General features: G+C 38.5%; 1 protein-coding gene across 1 annotated transcript; it reads left to right on the top strand.

Annotated features, from left to right (window-relative positions):
- Positions 1,559-5,353, top strand: LOC107647645 (protein FAR1-RELATED SEQUENCE 5-like). Its single transcript, XM_016351708.1, has 4 exons — positions 1,559-1,645; positions 1,746-1,850; positions 2,506-4,719; positions 5,228-5,353. Exons 1-4 carry the CDS (start codon positions 1,559-1,561, stop codon positions 5,351-5,353), a joined length of 2,532 nt encoding a protein of 843 aa, XP_016207194.1.

The raw sequence follows: 25,076 nt of genomic DNA on the forward strand, positions 1-25,076 counted from the left end.
AAAATTTTGCCATCCCTAATTTAATCCCATTATAAAGAGGTGAGAAAAACAAAAAATTGTGGTTGAAGCTATGTCCAAGTCTAAGGATAAAAAGACTGTCATGAAAGAATAGCAACATAAAACTGGTGGATCATCCATTAGAGATATACTAAAGAAAAATAAGAAAAAAACACCATTTTAAATTTTTAATAGTGACAAATACTACCATAACATAAAAGTAGTGTCATGAAAATTACACACAGCAGAGAATTTAGATAAATAATTCTTTCATTATCTATTTTATAAGATATGCGTGTACTCACATGAATGTCTCGTTTGTTTAATTATTTGAATTCCAAGTTAATGTCAATTTTTTATCATATTCTTTAATTTTCTGTGAATTAGAAACCTGACATGTATTATCCCAATCTTTGGATATTAAATTTCTATTATTTTTAAAAGTGAAATTATTAATTTTCACTCCACTTACCCCAAAGAATAATACACAGTGCCAGAAACAGAGTTCTACCAACAATAAATTATTTTTATCTATTGTTAATAACTATTTTTAGTGTGTATATTAGAATTTCGGTTCTTTTGTATATATTTTTGTGATCCCAAATCTTTTTAGATGTATTGTTATTCATTTACACGACAGGTCCAATGAGATAATCAGTTTATAACAAAAGTAGAAGGTCTGACGCCATGTACGATGGGATGATAAATTTGTGAGGGAACATAAATATTATATGTATTTTTTATTAAAAAAAATTGATAAAAAATAAAGAAAATAAAAATAATTTTTATTATGTGCTCTAGGTTCAAATGAACAAACAACTGAAGGGGGACAAAAAAGAGAAGAGAAATGTGTAATTAAGTTTAATTAGTTAGAGTTCCAAACAAATTTTCTATACCAAAAAGAAAAAGAAAAAGAAATTGCAAGCAATTTTGCACAAGGACGTAGGTAAACAAAAAAAGGAAAAATTATTTTAAAAGTCATTAACCTAAATTGAATCTGTTGCCGAATGTTTTTATCGTTGTTGAAGTAATGTTATGTGTTAGCTGAAAAGGATGATGTTTTTGCGGTTGAAAGTTATTTTAATTAAATGTGTTGGCCAAAATGATAGTGGCCTTAATTTGTTGGTTTGAGTTGAAGTTCTATGTAAGCATATGAGGATTCGTGGTGTTCCCATCGTCCTGTGTAAGTCCGTCCACCTTTGAGACTCACTCTGGCAATTTTCATTTCGTTTTCGATTTAATTTCTCCATCGAGATAAATATTTTACGATCTTGTTGAAAACTTCTGCGATGTGTTAATGTTGTTTTAACCGCATTTTCGACCTCATTAGGTGTTTGAGCATAAATTGTGTTTTGAAAAACATTGAGGTAACAAAGTTTGTTTCTTAATCCCGTGACAAGCCCCTGAATTTGCTGCTGCAAAGAATGATTAATACAATTCGTTTTTTTTTTTGTGTAAAATCCTTCGGGATTTATTTTGTGACAACTTGGTTTGTAGCTGTATTGGTAGCAATGTTAGGAGGTAGTGGTGAATGTGTTTGCTTCTCTGTGTGGTAGTTGTAATGCATGTGGTGTTATTGGAAGTCTTTGTTTGTAGTTGGCAAGTGGATGCTGTGAGGATGTTGGAATCATGTTGGATAGTAGATGAGGTTGTAAAGTAACGGTTTTTTTTTATCTACGTAAGTGCCAAAGAAGTTTGTGCAATCCCTTGTTTATTGTTTGTTACAGTTTGACATGTTTGTCTTTTAGGTAATAATGGCATCAAGTAGCAAGTTTTGGAAGGATTCGTGTATGTGGAATGAGCCTCTTGCGGAGTTCTGGATGGAGGGCAATGGTGGTATGTCGAATGCACAGGTACGATGGGTATACGTGCCATTTTGTTTTTATAGTGTGTTAGTGGGACCTAATTGGATGGGAATGGTCTGATACACCATATCGGTGGTATGGTTCATGCAGTTGGTTGTACTCTTAGCAGGTGTGAGGGTTATGTTGTGAGAACTAATATTCTATGTGGTGACTATGATTTGATGAGTCTGATGCGTAGAAGAAATGCTAGATTGGTGTTTTTTTGTTAAGTTAGCTGTGGCTGTAGTATCTGTTAAGTTTGCAAAATTGAACTTTCACATTTTAAAGAAATATGCACTACTTGCATCTGTAACAATGAAAGTCGACAAGCAAATCCTTTATTAAATAGTTTGGCATGAAGATCTTGTTGTGGCCAACCACTATGATGGCTGGGTAAACTGTATGTTAAATTATAACATGACAATGTTATAATTATAGTAATCTTATAATCCTGAAAGGAGTTTTTCAGGTCAAGTTTTCAGGGCTGAATTAATAACCATGTTAGTGCCTATGAACATTCCATTTGCAAAATTAAATTTGAAATTAATTTAAAATAAAAGGCTTTGATGGGCAAGAGCTTTAATATGCATGGATATGCAATATTTAAACAGAATTCATTCCACATAATGAAGTTGATTGCGAAATATTTGTCTTTATTCTTCAGGACACAATGTTTGATACGAGAGTGGAGGAAGATGCTGAGTTATCCGATTGGGAAGGAAGGGGTGCTTCAATGTTGCCCGGATTTTTGGGTTTGGATGGGTTGCGAGCAGAAGATGTTCTTGAAATGGAGTTCTCTTTACCTCAGGAGGCAGGCGGCTTCTATAACAATTACAGCCGACTAAAGGGCTTTGCATCACGGCGAGGCAAGACGGTTAGAAACACTGCCGGAGAGATCGTGCGGTACACTTTTGTTTGTAATAGGCAAGGATTTCGAGAGAAGAAATGGTTGGAAAAGGTTGATCGCAAAAGGGAGCATAAGGTCGTTACCCGATGCGGATGCATGGCGGAGATGAGGATAAAGAGGAAAGACGGCAGTGGGAGGTGGTATGTTTCGCGTTTTGTCGAGGAGCATAACCACGAACTTGCGTATGGGAAGCTTGTTGATTATCTGCGGTCACACAGGAAGATATCTGAGGTAGAAGTTGCTCAGCTAACAAGCATGAGGGAGATTTGGATTAGCATACCTAAGATTTATGAGTCTTTCGCAGCACAACTGGGGGGCTTTAATCTGGTAACATTCACAAAGCAAGATATGTATAATAAGATACGGAAACAGAGAGGTCTGCAAGGCGGAGATGTAAGTGCGGCTATTAGGTACTTGGAAGGTCTGGCACGCATGGATGGGAAAATGTTTTGGCGTTACAAGTTGGGGGTAGGGCAACACCTATGCAACTTGTTTTGGAGCGACGGTCGTTGCCAGGAAGATTATGGGATTTTCGGCGATGTGCTAGCATTCGACGCTACGTATGGCCGCAACAAGTACAACCTACCCGTTGTAGTCTTTTCCGGAGTAAACCACCACAACCAGACATGCGTATTTGGAATAGCAATGGTCTCATGCGAATCGCAGGAGTCATATATTTGGGTTCTTCGCCAGTTTCTGGAATGCATGCAAGGTAAGGCACCGCAATCGGTCATCACGGATGGCGACCCGGCCATGCGGATAGCAATCCAGTCTGTATTTCCCGATGCACATCATCGGTTGTGTGCTTGGCATCTGCTGAGGAACGCGACTGCTAACGTAAGCGACCCGAGATTCACACAAATGTTTAGACACTGCATGTTGGCAGATATGGAAATCGATGAGTTCGAAGCGCATTGGGAGGCAATGCTCAACGAGTGCGGTGTTAGGGAGGTTGAGTGGGTTAAGGACTTGTACACCAAAAAGCACGCTTGGGCCATCGCATACATCCGCGGTAGATTTTTTGCTGGAGTCCGGACTACCTCTAGGTGCGAGTCACTACATGCCAAACTTGGGAGGTTTGTCGAGAGCAGGTACGGGGTGTTAGAATTTGTCAGAAATTTTCAAAGGTGTGTGGATTTTCTGCGTGACACCGAGGACGAGCTAGACTTTCGTTCATGGTACGGAACACCTGTGCTACAAACAGAGTTTGTTGAGCTGGAAAAGTCCAGGTGGACGATGTTCACCCGCGAAATGTTTCTCAGATTCCGGGATAGCCTGAAACGGTGTGTTCGTGTTAGAATTTGTGAATTTAATGACACTGAGAACCCTCATGCATACACTCTCCAGAAGTATCAAAGGCCTGAGATGAATTGGAAGGTTTATAGGGACCCTGTCGCGAACAGATTTACTTGCACCTGCATGCGTTTGGAGTCGTTTGGTATTCCTTGTGTGCATATCCTTTCCGTGTGTGTTAGGCTTGACTTAGTGGAAATCCCTGAAAGCCTTGTGCTGCGCAGGTGGTCTAAGGCAGCCAAAATGGAGGTCCATAACCAATGTGTTGAGCAACACACTGTTGACCGAAGTGTGACCTATAGGACACGAGTGGGTGCTTTCTCCCAGCTTTGTAAGCGTTTAGGGCGTGTTGCGTGCATGAGTGATGAAGACTTCAAGCTTTACTCAAAGAAGCTTCTGAGTGATGCTCTCTTCCTTGAAATAAAGAACGGCCTAAGACCTTCAACGGATGATCTCACAGCAGCACAAGATTGCGGGGTGAAGGACCCGATTCGTGTTAGAACAAAAGGCACGGGTCGGATGAGTCAAGCATGTGGGTCTTCCCTGAAAACCAAAAGAAAGTGCAGCACATGCGGGAAGCTAGGGCACCGGAGGACTAGATGCCCCAACGGAGGCGCACAACCTTCACCAAGGAATGATAAATCATCTGCTGGGATAAATAAACGCAAGCGATCAAAGGTTACCGCCTAACTTATTTCCTGCATGGACTATTTACTATGACACGTTACCAATAACAGTAACTCCATAAAAAGGTTCAATACCAATGCAATTTATTTCCTGTAACTAAATTAATACTGTATCAGGAGCAGCAGTAGTTATTTCATTAATTGGTGTCTCAATGTTTTTTATCTCCAATATTCAGAAAAATAAGTCTGTTGGTAAAGAAAATCAACATACTAATTAATGCACGTAGGGGATTGTTGATGTGTTATTTTTGGGTTTACCATTGAGTTGTGGGTTAACAAGTAACCAGTTTTGCAGGCATACAATATGGTAATGATGATGGGGATGGAGCAGTCATCGTCGTAATAAAATTAAAGTCAAAACTCCCTTCTGGGCTTTTCTTAAATTGCTTTCTTACCAAATTGTTCTTGCTTATTACCGAGTGCACACTCAGTATTTAGTCACTGCTATTGTTCATGCTTCATTACCAACCGTTATCACTTCATTATGTTGGTGTTAACAGTTTAGTAGTTTGACGTTCTTGTCAATGCAACAGGCACCCGTCGCTGCCGGAGATAAAACGCAGCCTGAAAATCCATGTCAAGCTGTTGGCTACATTTGGGAACATTTTTCGAATGGAGAAGTGTGACGACGGTAGACTGACTTGTGAGCTGTTGTTCCAACTATGCTGTAACCAAGAACATGTTATGCTGAAACTGCATTTTATTCTGAGAACTTATGTATGCATATGTGGATATTCTTAATCATAAACTGCTAACTATAATTTGTATGTTATTTAATGGCTACAATGTTTCACTCTGGCCTCACTCCCTTTTATTGGTAATAACCAATGCTGCCTTGTGGCTTCGAATTATAAATTCCATTATCCAACGGGATTTTTCTGCTGAGTTGGATTTTCACTACACTTTCACAATGATTTTGCCCTTCTGCGGTCAGTGTCGATGCATGAAACTTCTGATTTTGCTAATGTAAACCCTTAGAGTTTTTTGTACATATGTATTATAGCAATGTATTTAGATGGAAGTTTTCCTAGAAGAAAAAATTTGTCTTTCCGTAAATCACAAATAAATATTCGTTCTATTCATTGTATATTATTAGTTTAGTATTAAAAAATTAATGTTAATGAACATGTTTTGATTATATTGTTAGTTTAGTAATAAACAATAAAGACTAAACAAAATTAGCTAGCGTTATTAAGAAGTAAACTAATCTTGCTTGTTTCCTCAGTTTTGTTGTTATAATTATAATTGGTAATTATTCTGTGTTCTAAAAACGAACACATAACTATTTTTGAAATTTGTGCAAACAGGTTTTAGGGTTCCATTACAATAAACAAATCCTGATTGGTGCCAACCAAGTTATTTAAAAGTTACAACTACATGTTACTTGTATGCCCATAGTGTTTTGATGATTTTCATTTCATACCATGGTCATGCTGCACATGTTCTTTACCAACAATTGGATATCAGTCTTATAGCTTTTCCTAAGTAACATGACCAAAGTCAGCTGACAGTTTTTATCCATTTTCTTGTTCATTCACCGGGTAACATATGGAGAGTGGGGATAAGTACTGCTATTAATCTTAAACTAGCAATAACTTCATTACTTAATATAATTAGTTATGGGCAACATAGTTTTGAAGCAAAAGAAGTCAAACATGTATGCCATGAACGCAAAGCAAAATGGCACAAGCTGGGTACAAACTCGTTTTGGCCATAAACCCCCTTTCAATAACAGTTGCCGTAACTTGGGGGGTGTGGATATTGTGCTCTAGTCTGTCGACAGGACCACTAGCATCCACACACAAAAGTGGCCATCATACACATATAGAAGCAGACGTAGATATACTACACTAAATCAAAATAAGTTAACGACACCAGTAAAAAAGTTTACTACTACGAAATTCAGTTTCCAGGCTTAAAATCAAAGGGTTATCTTTAACAAAAAAGCTCCAGAGTTGCATCGTTTGGCGACATGTGGAAAGTGTTTCACTCCTTTATGCGAACTAGCTTCTTCCACGCTGCGTCTGCCTTCGAGACCACTGTTGCCCTGGCCTCGTTACGATCCAAAAGCACAATCTTGGTTGCGGTTTTCATCCTTAATTTGAGCCGGTCCATCTGCTTTTAACAAAGGGAGACGGTAAAAATTCATCTAATCCTTAATAGAGGCACATGGTAACATAAGGCATCACATACCTGCCAAGGAAGGTTGGAAACTTTGAATTTTCCCTCTGTTTGAATCCAGTTCAAAATCCACAAACATGAATCGTTGCTGCAAAATCGGACAATCACATTTCAATCATATTTGCACTGGGGTTTGTGAGGTGACACGTTAAGAAACAAAATTATTACCATTCAGGGTAACTTGGGACTCCATCGGGATACTTAATTGGTCCCCAAGTGGTTGGATCAGAACTAACATGGGAAAAGCTCAGCATGTTACATTCCAGTTTGAAAAACTGGCTGAGCATTAGTAGCTGCATCCAAGAAAGTCAGAATGGTCACACGTAACCGAATGTTAGTCGCACTCACAACTGTAAAACTTGTGGCATTTTGCATGGAGGCAAAATGTTGGGCAAATTCGATAACACTCACAATGGTTTTCATGTTGCGTTCCCTCCGCTCCGTGTGCTCCGGAGCTCTCGTCACATCTAGACAGTACACCCTTCCATGCTTAACGTCCACGACCATCAGATACCATGTGTATGTTGGCTCGCACACTGGGACCAAGACCTGTCAACAAAGAAGGATCAATCATAGGTTATAACTTGAGTGAAAAAGTTAAAATGTGGAGTGAATGAGATGGTTAACAACATGTTCTAGACGACTAGTTGCCGGCATCCATCTGTTCATGTATTTTCTTCTAATGATATCGAATGGCCTCATAGCAAGGACGTCCTCAGCAAACACGGAAAGTGTGTACCAAACACGAGGAGGCAAATACTGGCATGCTCTCATGGACGCGCTCATAAGGATTATGTTCATAAGCTGTTGAACCAGGCAAAACAAAGGTGTTAGCATTCCCATCTGTTTTATTTTTCTTATTTGGGAGGCACGGTTGGATGCAACTCACGTCAACATTGGGCATATAAACCGGCGATAAGGAGTGGAATCTTGCTCTTGGGACTTCCAGTGTTGAGAACTTGAACAAAATTTCCCTGGAATATGTGAAACAAAACATCAGAATCATTACCGAGAATATGTTCGAAAAAATATACTACACATTCTAAATTTATGAATAACCAGAATTTGTGCCTACAAATATTGGTCATTTTTTCCGTAAATGTAAGCTGCCATCTTGCTTTCTTCAACTGTCAGGTCCATGTGGACTGTTGGCCTAAAAACCATTTGGAATCCCTGAACCAAAACCCATTCAATGTCATCTCTTCACTTTAAAAATGGTACTAAGAAATCAAATGCGTGATGGTTTATACTCTAAGCATTTAGAGGTTCGAATCCTTACCAGAGGAATTAATAGCACGGGAGACTGCATTACATTCACCCCTCCATAAGGTTTGAATGCACTCCCATCCCCTAAAGACGAGCCATTAACATTGGCGTTGCAATTATGCTCATTAGTTGCGCTCTTCCAGCTGTCCATCTCTTCCTCTCCGGTCACGTGGTTAGAGTCAATTTTTTCCAGTTTCGGAATTTTCAGTGGAATGCGGCATGTTTCCTGCATCGAGAACATCTCACACACCTTTGTTGTACTATCAAGCGTAGACATGCTGGGTAGGTCCCTGAAAATCTGAACCGCACAGGTTTCATGCATTAGCAATTTATATAAAAGATTAAAGAAGGCTGATAGTGGAGCTCTGAAGGATGTAACTTACTTTTTCATAAACACGGTCAACTGAGTCATGTGTCGTGTCCCCAGAGGTGGTAGTCCTCTTAGCCACACCAGAGCACCAATACTGCGCAAGGGTTCGCTTAGGCAAGAGTGAATTGTTCCTGCCCTTAGTAGGGCGAGGAGTTGAGAGTGACTCGTCTATGATGACGTCGTCGTCGAAACCAGGAGAGTTTGGGATGATTATGTCTAGCGACGACATAACATTCGACAGGGCCAAACCCTTTCCTTTTTCCAAGATCTTCTTTGTTTCTGCTAAGGATCCAATGTCGTTAGTCACTGGTGCTTTATTTTGCCTTTGAGCTGGTATGTTGGTTTCAGTCAGGAGGTTATCAACACTGGCTGTATACACAGCAGGCGTGGATGAAAAAGTGGCCGCTGCAGTAGGGCTCCCCCCATGGGTCGCCAGTATTGACTGGATCTCAGTGACGGACTTACCCGTTTGGCACATGGGTCACTCCAGTGCCGACATGCGCTCCTCCAAAGCCACTGTCCGAGCATCGATCTTCTGTGGACTCAGTCAACAAACCACAAAACACAAAAAAAATAGAATATCACAATCCAATCCTAGTTATTAATCTAACCTTCATGATATTATGGGTCAAACTTGGGTTTGATAAGACAAGTTGACGTGGCTAAACATTGTCCATTGAGTCAATCACTCGAAACAAAATTTTGGTCACGAAAACGGGATCACCACATGTTCACCAACACAGGGCATGCCCTATACTTATTGATAACGGTTCTCCCTTTGTTCCAAACCCAGGCACATTTCATGAGTTTCTCCTCGTAGCTAGTGTGGATAAAGATTCTTGGAAATTTTATTTTACATACGTACCTCGAGCAGCTTCACTGCGAGGAGAAGTAATCCATCGTGTTGGAGCTTCGGATCTTCGGCTTGGTTTTCTCCCTGACCAGCATTAGCGCTCTATACCCAAAATCGAGATTACAAAACAAGGTTAACCACCTATCGTTTCTAAACAACAGTTAAGATGAGACATAACTAAAGGAAAGTGTCATTAGTACCACGTTCATCGTCAGCTCGAGATTAAGCGTCGAGGTTCCATCTGCGACCGAGACGCTTTGGACGGTTCCCATATCTATCACGGGTACAACACTGGAAGAGAAGGTGTAGATTGTTAGTAAATGCCACAACCCGTTTAAGACGGAAGAAAGATTATATTTTGACATCCCGAATGGGGCGAAGAACATGGTTGCTTCTGAATGCCAACATCGAAGAAGCAATTTACAGGAAAGCAAAACGCTACTTACGCATCATTGGTGTGAGGATCGTCGGAGTCTTCTAGCTGATTCTCATAGTCGTCCATGCCAGCCATCTGCTGTTTGAGACTATTGTATGTCTTTCCTAATTGGTAGCTGTACCGGGGTTAGGCGTCTTTTTGCTTCTGTGTTTCCAACTTGGCTCAGCAAAGATTTGATTTTATAGAGATCCCTGGGGTGAAGCGTGGGAAGGGAAAAATGATTGATGTGACCCTATCAGGTTGACCCAGCTAGTTCTGTGCTACCAAACCCAATGCCCTTGTGGAAATACTCCTTATTGTTTGGTCACTCTATACTCCTTGTATCCCTTTCTATTGTTAAGAAAACCAAAAGTCATGCCTTTCATATGTTGGCATTTCCAACGAGTGGATGACACACATAAAACCCCTCCTGAGGTCCATGGATGCAACCAAGCGATTCCCTTGGTTCGCGAACACTCAATAAATAATGGAGCTGAAACTAAAGCGCAATTTAATCTACATAAACCTATAGGCATACAATAATATTCATGTAATTCCAATTAGAATGGTTCACTATAACTACACATAAACTTTTAACAGAATAATGAAATCGTTTTTCATCATTTATGACAACAATAAGTCCCATACAAATTTTTTCCCTTTGAAAGAATTTTGGAACAAATTTAATGTTTTAAGCATTGGTTACAATGCGGTTTAATAAAAAAACCAAGTGGATAAAAATTAACACTTCCTGTTTGGTTACGATAATACATTAAAGCCTTCCGATACAATAATAAATTTGAAGAATTGAAAAGACGACATCAATAATTTGCTCAACTATCCATGATGATAGATAAAAATTCTTTTTTTTTCCCCTCTACCATTATCTAGCATAACCATCCCTGTAAATTAAATAACGAAACTCATATGTGTGTTAATTATACAAAAATACCTAATTTTGAAGCTATTCATGCTGAAAACAGACTATTGATATATTAACTGGAATTGTCACTAAATATATTGTTAATCTAATTAATTGCCTGTAAAATAAGTTTAGAATATATACATTTTTTACATGACTAGAACAATGAATAGGACAATTTTAAGACTAGTATAAGCTAAATTTAATTATTCAAATAAGCACCACTATAATAGTATTAATAAAGAATTGTACAAAAATAAAATTACGGATATTTTACTTTTATCAACTAAACTCATTTCAAAGTATAAGTATTAAATTTAATGTGCTAAATTTATAAGGATAAAATAGATTTTCAAAATAAGTTAATTTTTTCTGATATTTAATAATTAATGAAATATATGTAGTAAAATAATTTTCAATAAATTCATTATTAATAAATCTTAGGAAAAAAGATAATTTAATTTCATCATTCTTGTTAACTAAATTACGATATAGGAACAATGCTCATGAGCAGGACTTATGAAGAATAACTTAGAACTTGACAATAGATAAATAATAAAGGTTTTTTATGAAAAATAAAATAAAATTTGTGCATTATTAATAGTATTTGTGCAAAATTTGTATTAAAAAAAATTAAATTTTAAGTCATTAATTAACATCTATAAGGGAAAGATATATGGAGACTTAATTTGGTAAAATGGTTTACGATTTTCGCCTCTAACACAGAAACTGAAAATTTATTATATCTTTGGTATTTTTTCGCTACAAAATTGTCTTAAACGTCTATCTTAATTGTTAAATCTTTATTTTGCCGAAAACTTTCATTTTTATTGTAATATTAACATTATTTAAAAAAATATAAAAAAAGATAAACAGTTTAAAGGTTAGGGAACAGGGGGAGAGTTAATCATGCTCGGGAGGTGGGTTTTTTGATAGAATAAGAGGTAAGAAGGAATGCGGAAAAGAAAAGGGGACGGGCATCCGCTGCCGCTGTTCCTCGCCATCGCCGCAGCTCTTTGGCGTTCGGTCGCTATATCTCATCTGCTTCTCGTCGTTCGGTCCTCGTCGCTGCTCCTCGTCGTCGATGTCAGTAGATCCGTTCGGTCCTACTTCTTAAAAAGTGTATCATTTTTCTTTGTTAATTTTTATTAAAAAATATTTTTAATAAACACAAAAAAAAAAATATTTATCTTACGCAAAATTGCTTTTAAAATTTAAAAATACTAGCAAAGACAGATATTTAAACGGCAAATTCAAACACAAAGGGAAGAGTTTGTACTTTTAAAAAGCACAAACACCTCTTCAATAAAGCGATACTAAACCAAACCGTATATAAATAAAAAAAATAAAATAAAATTATAGACTCACAAATTTTGTAAAGTCGTAATGAATAAATTTTTTGTATATAAAAAATCATTTTAGTAGATAACTTTAAAATTAATCATAAATCTATTTTCGTTAAGTTTTATTTAATAATTGCTTACACTTGTAAGTTAATGATCATTACTCAAGCAACTTATGATTGATTAAATGAAAAATTTTAGAATCATAATTACCCTACATTAATATTCTTTTCTTTGACTCTTTTATACTATTTTATTCTATGATAAAATTTAGTCTAATATTTTAAAAAATCATGACAATTCGAGTCAAAAAATAAATTACCCCGATAACGGTGAAGGCTTAACTATAACCATAGTTGTAATGACCAAACCGGCGATGCCAATTTGGCCATAAAACGCCGACCCTTAAGACTGCCTAATTCGGCAAACTCTTTTAGTAGAAGAATCATTCAACCCGCGCAATCCCCGGCATACAAACTGAACAAAGCCGGCAGGAAACTGTGGTTCTCCCCAAAATCCAACAAATGAATTCAGGGGTTGTGGAACCCAGCTCTCGTTGGGAGGTTCAAACACGCAACGCCTCCAAGCTGGGGGGTATTCACCTGTCATTCTATATGCTCATCAGTATATATATTACAAAACACAACTAGTTGAATCAGGGACCCAGTAACCCAGTTACCTGACCGGTTGGATGCCCGATGCGGTCACGGGAACAACGGTTGCAATGCCATTGAAAAAAAAAACTCGATCCCCGAATAAGGAGTTCGACGTGCATGTGAGTGTTGTCGGAGTATGCTCATTGAGTGAACCTTTATGGGTAATTTAATCGCACAAGTTTCTTGGCTAACTTAGTCGGTATTTCGCATACAAGCAGTGCCTAATTTGTGCTAAATTGTTATAATTAAATATTTTTTCCAACTGAAATTACTTATATATATATAACACAAAAAAAAAATTTGCATCTTCTTCATAATTTTACAAATGTCAAACTTGAATTGTTGTCCTTTGACCCCTTCCGCTTTATCTCGTAGAAGTCGTCACAACTGAATGAGGGGAAGTTATATTGTCCGTGATTACTTTTACTTTCCACCGTAAGCTAACTAAGATTGTTAAGCGCACATTAAAAATGTTAATATTAAAAAAATCATTTTGGTCGTTGTTGTTAACATGGTATATTAACTTTCTTCCCTAGAAAAAATATTTTTCTCTATTGCCCTGTACATTATATACTCAATTTAATTTAAATGATGTTAATTTCGATACAACAACTATTTATTTATTTTTTAAATGCTCAAATATGATTAACACTTTACATTTTAGCCTAAAGTAGTAACACTTTAAATTTGCTTACATTCGAATAATTAATATAATTTCTGATTCAATAAAATTACACCTAACCCTCCTAATAGTCTCTCTAAAAATAAATATGAATCTGCAATGTCATAAGATAAAAGGCTATAAAAAACTCTACAACAAACAACTCCTACAAAAAAAATCGGTTGACACCAACATGCTTGCACACAGGTTTTCGTTATGCACTATAGAAAAAATCGTTGGTCAAAGGATCCATCTGTATTCGTGCTCAAGTGAACACACGAGTGCGATCTCCTCATGTCACATCCTTATATTACCAACGATGAGGTGGTTCCTGACGTCTTTCCATTACCGGGACTTGAACCCAAATCTCCTTCCCCCCTAGCTAGACTCCGTGGGCCACCAATGCTCATATCTTTGCAAGCAAACTGCGTGGGTACACAAGTATTTCCTTACCTACTCCTAGATGATCTGGAAAGGGCAAGCTTGTCGAATAACGGCAGACCTATCATTCATCCCCAAAAATATGATGTGACGCGTTTGAAGAGACATTACGCTGTCTTCCTGCTTTTTTGGGTGTTGTTATCAAAAATATCACTTTCAAAGCTTCCTCAGGAAGTCAAGCTAACCTTACAAGGGCATTATTTGTGCTGAGTGGGAGGGTAGGAAAAAACGCTCAAAATTTCATTCCCTACATCATCCTACCCCCAAAAACCCCAGAAATACTAACTGAGCTACGCTTGTCCGGCCCCAATGGAGCGGAGCATGCAGCAGTTCACATTTTTTGTTGTAACGAAGGGACACAACACGGGGGTATACGTCTCCTTTGAAGAAGCCAACAGGCAGATCGTCAACCACCCCGAACCGGAGTACACCGGGTTTAATAGTTACGTCCTCGCACTTCACGCCTATGAAGCAAGGATGGAAGCGCTGCAGGCGGACGATGAGGCCACTATAGAAATTATGGCGGAGACAGGCACAGCGGAATCGCAGCCGCTGCCACCCCGAACGATCCCAACGTCCGACGGACGCATTGCATCTGTTGTTGGTGGTAAGTCTCTGATATACCTTTCCATGAATGTATCCATAATAACCATTTAACAACTTCATAACAACGTTCCCATAGATTTATGAGGGACCAAACACCACCTCAGCTTCATCGTGTTTTGTTGTCATCACCAGGAGCACCATTGATTCCAGCAGATGAGTGTGCGTCGCATCACTTCGCCCTTAGCAACAGCATGGAGCTCTGGCTATTGATGTATTGCTACGACGCTAAAATCCCAAGCCCTTGTTTCTTCCGTGAGGAAAAATTTCACCGCCAGCTGGGACCCATTTATGCATTCAATGTTATAATCCCTGGAAACCCCTTTGGGCCAGACGTCCGGGCGAAGGGTCGGTACACGTTCCTGGAGGATGACGCGCGGGAGGACGCTGCTTTCAGCATGTTGAGGGTCCTTTTAGCAAACACTGATAATGAGATCAGAGACTTCAACTACCTTCTTGCTAAGTCTTTGCAGCGGGAAAACGCGCATCTTCACGACGAGATAGCAAGGCTGGAGTCTAAGATTCACATGCTGGAATCTATCTGCGACAATAGCCTTGAATGCATCACCCCGTAGATTGAACCTAAAAGCATGGCAACTACCCAGACCTACGAGTTTCGTGGTTGCAACTTAGTACGGTTCACTAGTGTTTGTAATTTGGTAGTATGTGTGTCTTGGTCCTAGTGAAGAAGGACAATGCTATGTTTGAAGTATTTTGTCCCTCAGCCAACATCTTAACTTGTCCTGATGAAATGAGGCTGGGAAACTGCTCAGAGCGGTGGTTGGTTTGAAAATACTCTCGTGAGCTTTAATAATCAAACGATTGTGTTGTCAAGCATGATTAACTGGCATCTTTTGTAGTTTGGCCTAATAATCTATTAAAAGCTCGAAAATTACAATGGCGGGGCAGCAAAAAAGACCTATTTTTGCTGATGTTTGATATCCTATGAATATGCCATAAATGTGCGAGAGATGCTCCCACATTTCAGCTGCTACCTCGTATTTGATTTTTACTCACCTTCAGCCTGAAGTAAACAACGTAATGCGTACAAACTGATCGTTGAAACGAAAAACATGCAATAATCAGATTTGTAAGTGTGTGGGAACTCCACTGTATCCTTTATCGCGATATCATTACCTAAGATGATCTGGGTAGGTCATAGAAATGAACAAAAGATTAACACGAGCACCTTAAGATGTGGTGCAATCGTGGACTGTGAATGAGCCAAACTTCAAAAAAATGACGAAGAATTTGACAACAAATATCCTGCCACCAAAAAAAATACACGATGACCTCAAAACATATATAGGAAATGCAAAAGGCATCAACAAGGATTTAACTTCAAAATGCAACGAAGCACGTCAGCCAAATCAATCACTAAATTCGGTTCCCTCTGGTTGAGTACTACAAGTGACATGCAGAGAAGATTTTCTACATAATTAAAAGCAAAGAGGGAAACGATAAACAACTACAAGGAGAGGCATAATTGCTTCAGATGCTAAACGAGACGTGAAAATGTGGAGGACGTAGTACAACAAGTAGTTGAATTCATCTCTCAGCCCTGCTAGGAAGTCGAAAACGAGACTTGATGAAATCGTGATGATGAAAAGGAATGGCATGGTTGACACGAAATTTACAAGTAAAATTCCAAGCGTAATTGATTGCTAGATAGATTGCCAACATTCATGCATCCGACGGAGAATGTATTTCTTCCTTGGAGCGAACACTGGGGATGAGATAATTTCAGTTCAACAGGGTTGTTACACATGTAGCAGACCCACATTTCCTCTATAGATCCACCATTATCTGATGAATGGAGAACTTCTTTCAACGGCAACCTGTCATGCAAATCACACATTTGAGATAAAAATTGTATAAACGGAAGACCACTGTGCAGAGAGATGCAAATAACACAACAGACCAGAGCAAAAAAGCTGTATATGGGTGGCCTCCTGTGGCCAGCGAATATATGTACCTCTACAACAAAATTCCCTTTTTCATGTTGCGCAGAATGTCTCTCCGGAATGTGAAATTTGGCCATTTCAAATTGCAAAACGTGTCCTTCATGCCCGAGGAAAACATGATTCCAACCCAAATACCAACCGACATGGAGGCATGACATTCATATTCTTCCTGGTCTATTCCATATACGCTTGGTGCGCACGTAGCGGTTTGTTGGACCCACGTATATGCCTCCTCCTCATAAAGGCAGTAACAAAGACGTTCACGTTAACAAGAGTTACTGCATTGTTAATATCTATGGCGTAACTGGTCGACGGGATAAAAGGTTATAAATCAAAAAAGTTCTAATTTCATGCAGTCCACTTGGATATCGTGCAAACAACAATCGTGTTAGACCGTGTTGGCAACATCACGAGGTTGCATCGAAAGTTTATAAACAGAGACTTATGAAAAGCATGCGCAAACGAATATTATTGGAGCTACCAACTGGGATAAAATAGAAGTAAAATGGAGCAAGAACGAAAATTATAGTGTTTGAATGAACGAGGCCTGAGACAGAGCTGTAGAGTTATCGGAACCAAAGCAAGAGTTTCTCGTGGTTTTTAAGTACAAAGGAGAATCCAAATTTAAAGCCGCTGAGATCCGTTCGACTGCTCCCGAAATTGATTACTCGAGTTTCAAAGGTTTCCGTTAAGGATCACCACCATGTGAATTGGAAAATTATTTCCCATACGGCGGTGATCTTCACGGAAACGTATCAAACTTGAATAATCAAGTTCGGAGTCACTCAAATGAATCACCGTGAATTTAAATTTGAATTCCCCGTTGTACTCAAAAACAACGAAATAGTCTTCCTTTAACTCCGATAACAATACAGCTCCGTATCGTCCTTCATTCAAACAAACGCTAAAATCTTCTCTCTTCCTCCCTTTTACTTCTATTTTATCCCCGGATGGTAGGTCCAATAATATTCAAGTTTACAAATCCCAGATGCAACAAGTTTTAATTGCTTGCTTCAACTTAAACTCTCAGAAAGGAGACCGCGACAGGAACAAAACCCATGCCAACATATTATAAACAATGTACTAGGTAGAATACAAACTGTAACATCACCTGCTTATAGATAAAGCTCTATTTACTCCCGCCAAGCTACTAACTTATCCATCCCTGCAAATAAGGCTTTGAACTGTTAAGGCATGCAGCAGGAAGTGCCTGTTGATGTAATGAATGTATGAGTGATTATATTGATGTATGAATGTCAAAAACAACAGTCAACATGATATAGCTGTATAGAAACGACTTTTGTTTTGTTTTGTTTTTTACAACCTAACAGACATACACAGTACAGGAACACAATTAAAATGCATCCCTTGATTAAAAGTTTGTAAAAGACTCTTTTTTTTTTTTTTGCATCGACCAATCCAAATGCGCCTAAATATAATCAGGTTCCTAACTGTGACGTCAAAAAAATGAATACTAACATCTATCCAATACTTCACTTGAGGTTCTCAAATTGTGTTGCTAGCTTTCTCTAAGACCTTCACAACAAGTTACACTCATCTTCATGAACCCAGTCTGACAAAGTAACTATCTTTCTTTTAAGGTGTCGGACTGCATCTCTCTCAGCCTCTATCAAACAGATTTCGGATTAACCAACTTTAAACGAAGTTTGACAGCAACAAACATAAATATCACACACCTGATTGTAGACAGAAGATAGGCCCCACGACTTAGGCAGCAAACCCCAAGGGATGATACAACAGATGCAGAGGACGCCATTGATTCTGAATGTCTTGAATTGGGGTTAGGCTACTTATTATCCCTCATCATGGGTTGGAAATTAATACATTAACCCATTAGGAGCTTTCCGTCTTCGGATAAGATAACGCAATCTTATCCTGAATCACAACCCTAGCCACCCAATCACGCCAATGTGAACACGTACCACAACCTCCCAGTGGATTTCACGTGTCATCCTTCACATTGCCTCATAAAGCAATAAGACCATATCCTAAACAAAGGGAGACTGAGCATTGACATAATCCAATAACACCAGTCTGGCCCATACTTCAAATAACCCACAACTTGGCCCAGACACAAACTTGGCCACTCCGAATGTTTTATCCGCTGCAACCTGATGCATGGACATGTCACTGATAATCACAAATTATCAGATATTTGAAACAACGTAAAATAAAAAATTGAAAGAAATGAAAAAATTCAAAAACAATGAAATCAAAACCACTTACTGGGAAATTCGAACAAAACTACACTTCATTACACCGCAAAGAAAGGATATCGTTCAATTAATGCTACCTAACTTGGAGCGTCCATATCTAGTATCGCAGTGGTTCGGTTTGTAGGTAGGGCACTCCTGGGAGGGGATGGTCCACGTTGCTTCCTGGCTGCCCGGCGCGCCTTCGAAGCCGTTTGTCGACGGGACTGGCATGAGTGTGCGTCGCATAACTTGGTGTCTTGGCAACAGCATGTAGTTCAGGCTATCCATGTATTGCCACGACACCTAAATACCCACCCCTTGTTTTCTTCGTGCTAAGGCTTTGCAGATGGAAAAGTGTGCATCTTCTGGAAGAGATAAGTAGGCTGGACTCGAAGTTACACATGCTTGAATCCATTTGCGACATTCGCCTTGATTGATTGCATTCCCCCATGGTTTGAAGTAAAGATCATGGCAACTACCCACCCGTAAACGTATATATCATCTATGCCCTGATGAAATGAGACTGGGAAACAGCCATAAGAGATGGTTAATTCGATAATAATATCGTGCGATACAACGGCGCGACGATCATTTTTTGAACCATTATATACGGGTAAGTTTCTTTCTTCCACAGAAAATCTAATTAATTTATAGCACAGTGCAGTTTTACGTTGATAGAGGAAGCCAGTTGTGGCGATGTAGAGATTAACCAGTGGTGCTGTGCGTATTGAAATTGTAAACTAATCTACGGAATATAGATTGTGTCAAAACTACCTACTTAACAGACAGAACATTGGATCATGCACAAAATGGGTTAAGTGTAGTTGTAGCAACAGATCAGCATTCACAACACAGAACATAAAGTTTTTGACAAATTGAAATAGGCAATCCAAAGTGACAAATTAAGCATGTTTTTCGACCCAACGGGATTCATTCAAAATCAACAAATTGGACTAACAGCTCCACGTCTGGCTGGGTACTGGAGATCTCAAACACGGCTAGCTTGGGCACAGTTATGTTGCACTTTCTCAAAAATTCTGCCCACCCTTGGCTAATGCTGCCACAATTGCGCCTTCTTTGGCCAACGTATCTTCCGTAGACGGCCCGGACAGAGATCTCCCCCCATCTCAGAGTGACCACGGCATCGTCGTTGACGTCGTCTCCAAAGTGCGGCACATTCGGCTGGGCAAACCAAAATGGAGAATGATACGGAGTTAAGTACATGTGTCACAATTTGTTGCAATGTGCATGAAGTCAAACAGAATTCAAACACAACTGATGAAGATGGCATTATGAACAATTAGTATGCATTGTGCTGCCTATTTCCCTAAACAATGCAATTTAAGATTTTAACAACAACATACATTACCAACAAATTTCTGTAATGAATATAACTATTTGACAACAACAGCCATTGGCAGCATATTTCAGTAATGAATTTGAAGACAAAAACTGCCCCAGCAGATAGCCAACCATTGACACCAAAGACACAGCACAAGACACAACATATGGCCCACGTACAAAGCGACATTGGCAAACAAAGTAAGCACCCACGAAAGAGACACATTTGATGCGGACCTCGTTGGCCGCCAATTCACTTTCAATTGAGGGAACAGCAGGGGAACAAAACAGATAATGTGGTCCCGAAGGCTCGACAATGAAACAGGTGTATATATCGTGGAGGGGGAAAGCCATTACCAGGAAGTGGATGGCCAAGAGTCTTTTTGTGATGTGCATGATGAAGAAGGGGTGCTCGGACTGAAATGTCTGCTCCACCTCAGCTGCAGCTGCGCTCCTAGGGACATTGATACAGCCGGATCGACGCCGGGGCGCTTGAGTAGCGGGTGTACGTTTCCTTGGCACTCTGGGGGGTGTGACGGCGCCGGAGTCATCACCGGACGTATCATACGTCCTTTCCACACCGGGTGACTGAAATATCCGAACGCTGAAGTCGTCTCTGCCCTTGTGCTTGAACAGAAGAATGTTAGATGGTTGTAGCTTGTTTTCATGGTAGAACCTTTGCCATCCCCTACCGAGAGTGATCTCTTTCCACCCCATGGGGCTGCATGCAATCTTGTAAGTATGGTTTGACCCATCGGCGACCGTGAGATATAGATGGTTGCTATCTTTGGGGAGGAGCCCATTCGGTAACGGCAAACGCTGCAAATAAGGGCACAGGAGGAGCCGGCGTCAGAGTTAAAACAAGATGGGGAGAGTAGAGTGACAAATAATCGCAACAAAAGAATCGGAATCGTTAACCTACCATGGGCCGCGACGGGTCTCCTGCCGCTTTGATAACCCTAAGGCAATCACCTTTGGCGGAAGCTTCGGCCATTTGTTCGTCAGGGCACCAACACAGACGAAGAAGGGGATATTCTGAGGAACAAGAACCCGTACAGAGTGGATAGCGTGCGAAACCAGCGGATGTCTTCTGTGAATCTTATCTAATTCATTAAGTGAGGTAACGTACTCAGAGGTGCAGTGCCTGGAAGAATGTGCCTTCAGCCTTCATTGAAGTCTTCTATTAGAAGCCATTCGGTGGCGTGCCTCATGGGCCACAAATCTTTATCCATGTGTTGCAAGTCAGATTTTTTGAGTGTAATTGATCCATTTCAAATTATTATTTGCTTATTCAACAATTTTTTTGAATTTTGAAATGCGGTTTAAATAATACTTATAAATTTATTTTTTTTAAAGTCTAAATTTAATTTGACCCTCTTTTGGAAGATACACAATGCTAATAAATATAAAATGATTTTTTTTAATCTTATATCGAACATCTTTAATAAATTACTAGTTGATAGGTACTTAGATATTTAAGAAAATAAATAATACATTCGAGATGAGAAAATAAGATCATCCTTGGTAAGAAAAAAATATAGAACATTATCTTTGTACGTGAAATAGTGGGGGAAAATTAAAAAGGTAAAAAGAATGATGAAACTATTAATTGGGTAAGTTAATTAAAGAGGAAAAAGTGTAGGTTTCATATATACGTGGATGTAGCAACTGCAGTTAAACACAATGAAATTTGTAAAGAATGAATGATTAAAATAAGGCTAGGCTGCTTGACAGACCACCTGAGTACAGTATTAACAGACGTACGCAAAACAAGAATATACAAACAGAGACCAAAACTAAAATTAAACAAAATATAATGTAAATGAATACATCATATCCTAATAAGATCTATTAGGAAAACTATTTATCATCACCAGTTAAACATATGTTAGCTTCTAATTAATTTCCTTTTATTTAAGACAACTCAAGAAAAGAGAAGAAGAGATATAAGTGAATGTTATGCGTAAAATTAGTTACTAAAAGAAATTTGTAAATGCAATGGATGATTCCAATGGAAGAGGAGGCATGCGAGAGAATTGAAGATACGAGAGGAACAAAACAGCAAGAAAAACATAGAAAAGTAAATTTGGGTCTGCTGTGTATGGAGATAATGGAAGATGTGTTATTATGGTTATAGAAGTTACAAAGCTGGTTTGCATGTTAGTGGAAAGTTAATAGAATTAACAACACTGTTTTCATTTAAGTGGGAATTTATTCGATTTTTTAAAACAAATTTTATCTATGTTTTGTCCATATAGTTTGCTTTATTAAATTGGTTATCGTTGGGTTAATATACAAAAAAAAAAATGTGATGCAGTTTTAGTCATGGTCAACTCTCTGTATTGGCTTTATGTATTGCGATAGATAAGGAATTTAATATTGTTGTATTAGTTAAATAATTAAAAAACGTAATTATAAGTGATGTAATTATGTTGGTAATTTTTTAATTTTTAAATTATAACAACATTTAACTCTTATTATATAATAAATAACCTTTGATTTGAAGATAAGACAAATACTTATCTAAGAAATTAAATTCGGGTAATAACTACTATAGATTTAACTCGTCGTACCAATATGCTCATATTTTGGGAATCATTAGGTGTCCGACAGTATAGATTTAACTTTTTGAGCTTTGACACTCACAATACTCGTGGGTTTGGTTTACACCTATTTGGTTTGTATGTTTATTGTTTTTACTATTTAGAGAAAATAACTTCAGTCATAAATTTTGTTATATCGTCGTTTTTTTTTTCATACTTATGGGACACAAAATGTTAATATTAGTTTGCGTAAGTTGCGCAGGTTGTAATTTTGTTAATTTTTATTTATTTGCAAGTGAATATTATAAATTATCAACAATTTTTTTTAGCTTCTTATTTTTAAATTTTTAGTTATTTTGTTAAGATCGTATATTTTAAATTTTGAGTGATCTATATAAACAGTTACTTTTTAAAATTTTAAAGACACTTTGTAACTATGTTCGACATTTAATTTTGAAGGTTGTTTACCTAATTTAAACATTTAATTTAGAAGTATCTATATCAATTGCTAGTTTTCCAAAATTGAAATCATAGTTATATTTTATTCTTAGTACAATAATATTACTCTATTATTAAAAAGAGGATAAAATTTAGATCTTCGGAAAAACTTGGTTCTGGATTAACATGCTTTGAATAACCTATTATGATTATTAAATTTATCATTGTTATGATTATTATGATTAATATTACATACAAATACGATTGTTATTATTATTATTATAACTATAGCTGCGAAGACGTTAAAAAAAAATTCATTATTTGTTTGTTTGTTTCATGTACGCTAAATATCAACAAACAATGCTATCCTTGTTTTTTCTAATATTAATTATAAATCATATATCCAGAAAAGACAAAAACCTAATCATGTTCATTATACTAACACATTCTAGATTATTAAATATCAAACAGGCATATTATCTTAACCTTTGATGAAATTTTCTGCAGCAGCTGTAGCCCTCTCTTTACACACTGCTTAGCTGCGATCCCTAACCAAGAATGTTAAAAAATTTATGTTCCATTTGAAGTCTTGACAATACTGTCTGGTGGAGGAATTTTTTAAACCAATTTTCTTGTTATTATCAACCCTATTAATAACTCTAGAAAAGGACAAACAGAAAAATGACCGTCTTTTGACAACATAAACGCCAAACACCAAACACCAAACCGCATGAAGAATGACCCATGGACCATGTCCGCACCCTCTCCATTCAAATTTTACACTGCGTCATGACATCAGTTCCCGAGGGACTTAATTAAATTCCATAATCAATGCATTAATGTCCATAATCCGTTTTCACAAATCACAACCTACCCAAAACACTTTCTAGTTTCTACCCTTTCGGCTACCACATTTACGATAGAAACATTGTGTGCTCCTCGATTTACTCCGTATTAAATGTTACACTTATATCTCCAAAAAAATTGCAACCACACGTGGAAAGACATGCACTAAGTTTAACTTCAATTGCATGCAATGCACTGTGATTTAGAACAAATTAACGCCAAGCTTTATGACTATTTATGCAATGAAAATCATATCTCATATTCGAAGCTGCGTGTAACGATATTTTGCAAAAAAAATTTTGTGCCAAGCCTTGTAAACCACGCATACAGAAATAGAGTGTAAGTATTGCATAATAACGTAATAAGAAGATAAACGTTAGCGTCACGAGCCAAAAAGATGCATAATAAACCCTTCACCACAAACCCTGAAACCGTAAACCATGAACCCTAACCAACAAACCCGAAACCCCAGAAACAGCAAACCGTCCGCCCAAGACCTAAGAGGAAACATTATCCACGGCCGTGCAACGTGTCCCAAGATGCCAGCCGCGCCCTAAGCCGAGCGTTCTCGGCCTCCAGTTCAGCGACACGCGAGTCGACGGACAGACCAGATATCCGCTCAAACTCCAGAAGACGTTCCCTGCAACTCTGAGCCACGTAGAAATTGTAGTCGATGATCTCCTTTCCAGACTCTCCAACAACAGCTTGCAGGGATGATAAAGCGGCATCTTGCCTGGCCAGGCGTTCATCGGCTAAGAACCTGCCGTAGGCCACAAAGTTGACTCCGTTCGGTCGGCCCCCCACATGCACCACAAACCCATAGTAGCGGTCGCCCTGGACGTATACGCATTCGCGGGGCTCAAACACTGGAGGCTCTGTTTTAAGGGCGTCACATGCCTTGCGCAGCATCTCTTCAAGGTCCTCCATGATGACAAACTGGTCAGGATTCACCGTGGGGACAACCTCTAGACTTTCAAACCCAGGAAAAACAATAACAATGAGTAAACGTAAAGGATAACCGGGAAAAAAGAAAGTGTGAAACCGCCTACCGTCGTCGTGGAGAGGGGAGCCAGGGCGACCTCCTCTGGAAGAACCACTTCCATCGCCAACGCGTAGGCTCGACATTGTTCCAACCCAATGAACAGCGATTCGGTCACAAATGGATGTAACAACCTTCAAACTTATAAACAAAATCCTCAGCGAAGTAATCTCAAACATGAAACTTATTTATATTTATATATGACATGCCTCATCACATTCTCCAATCCAATTATGTATGCGCAGTTATCT

The sequence above is a fragment of the Arachis ipaensis genome, chromosome B06 (assembly GCF_000816755.2).
Source record: "Arachis ipaensis cultivar K30076 chromosome B06, Araip1.1, whole genome shotgun sequence".
Taxonomy (NCBI): domain Eukaryota; kingdom Viridiplantae; phylum Streptophyta; class Magnoliopsida; order Fabales; family Fabaceae; genus Arachis; species Arachis ipaensis.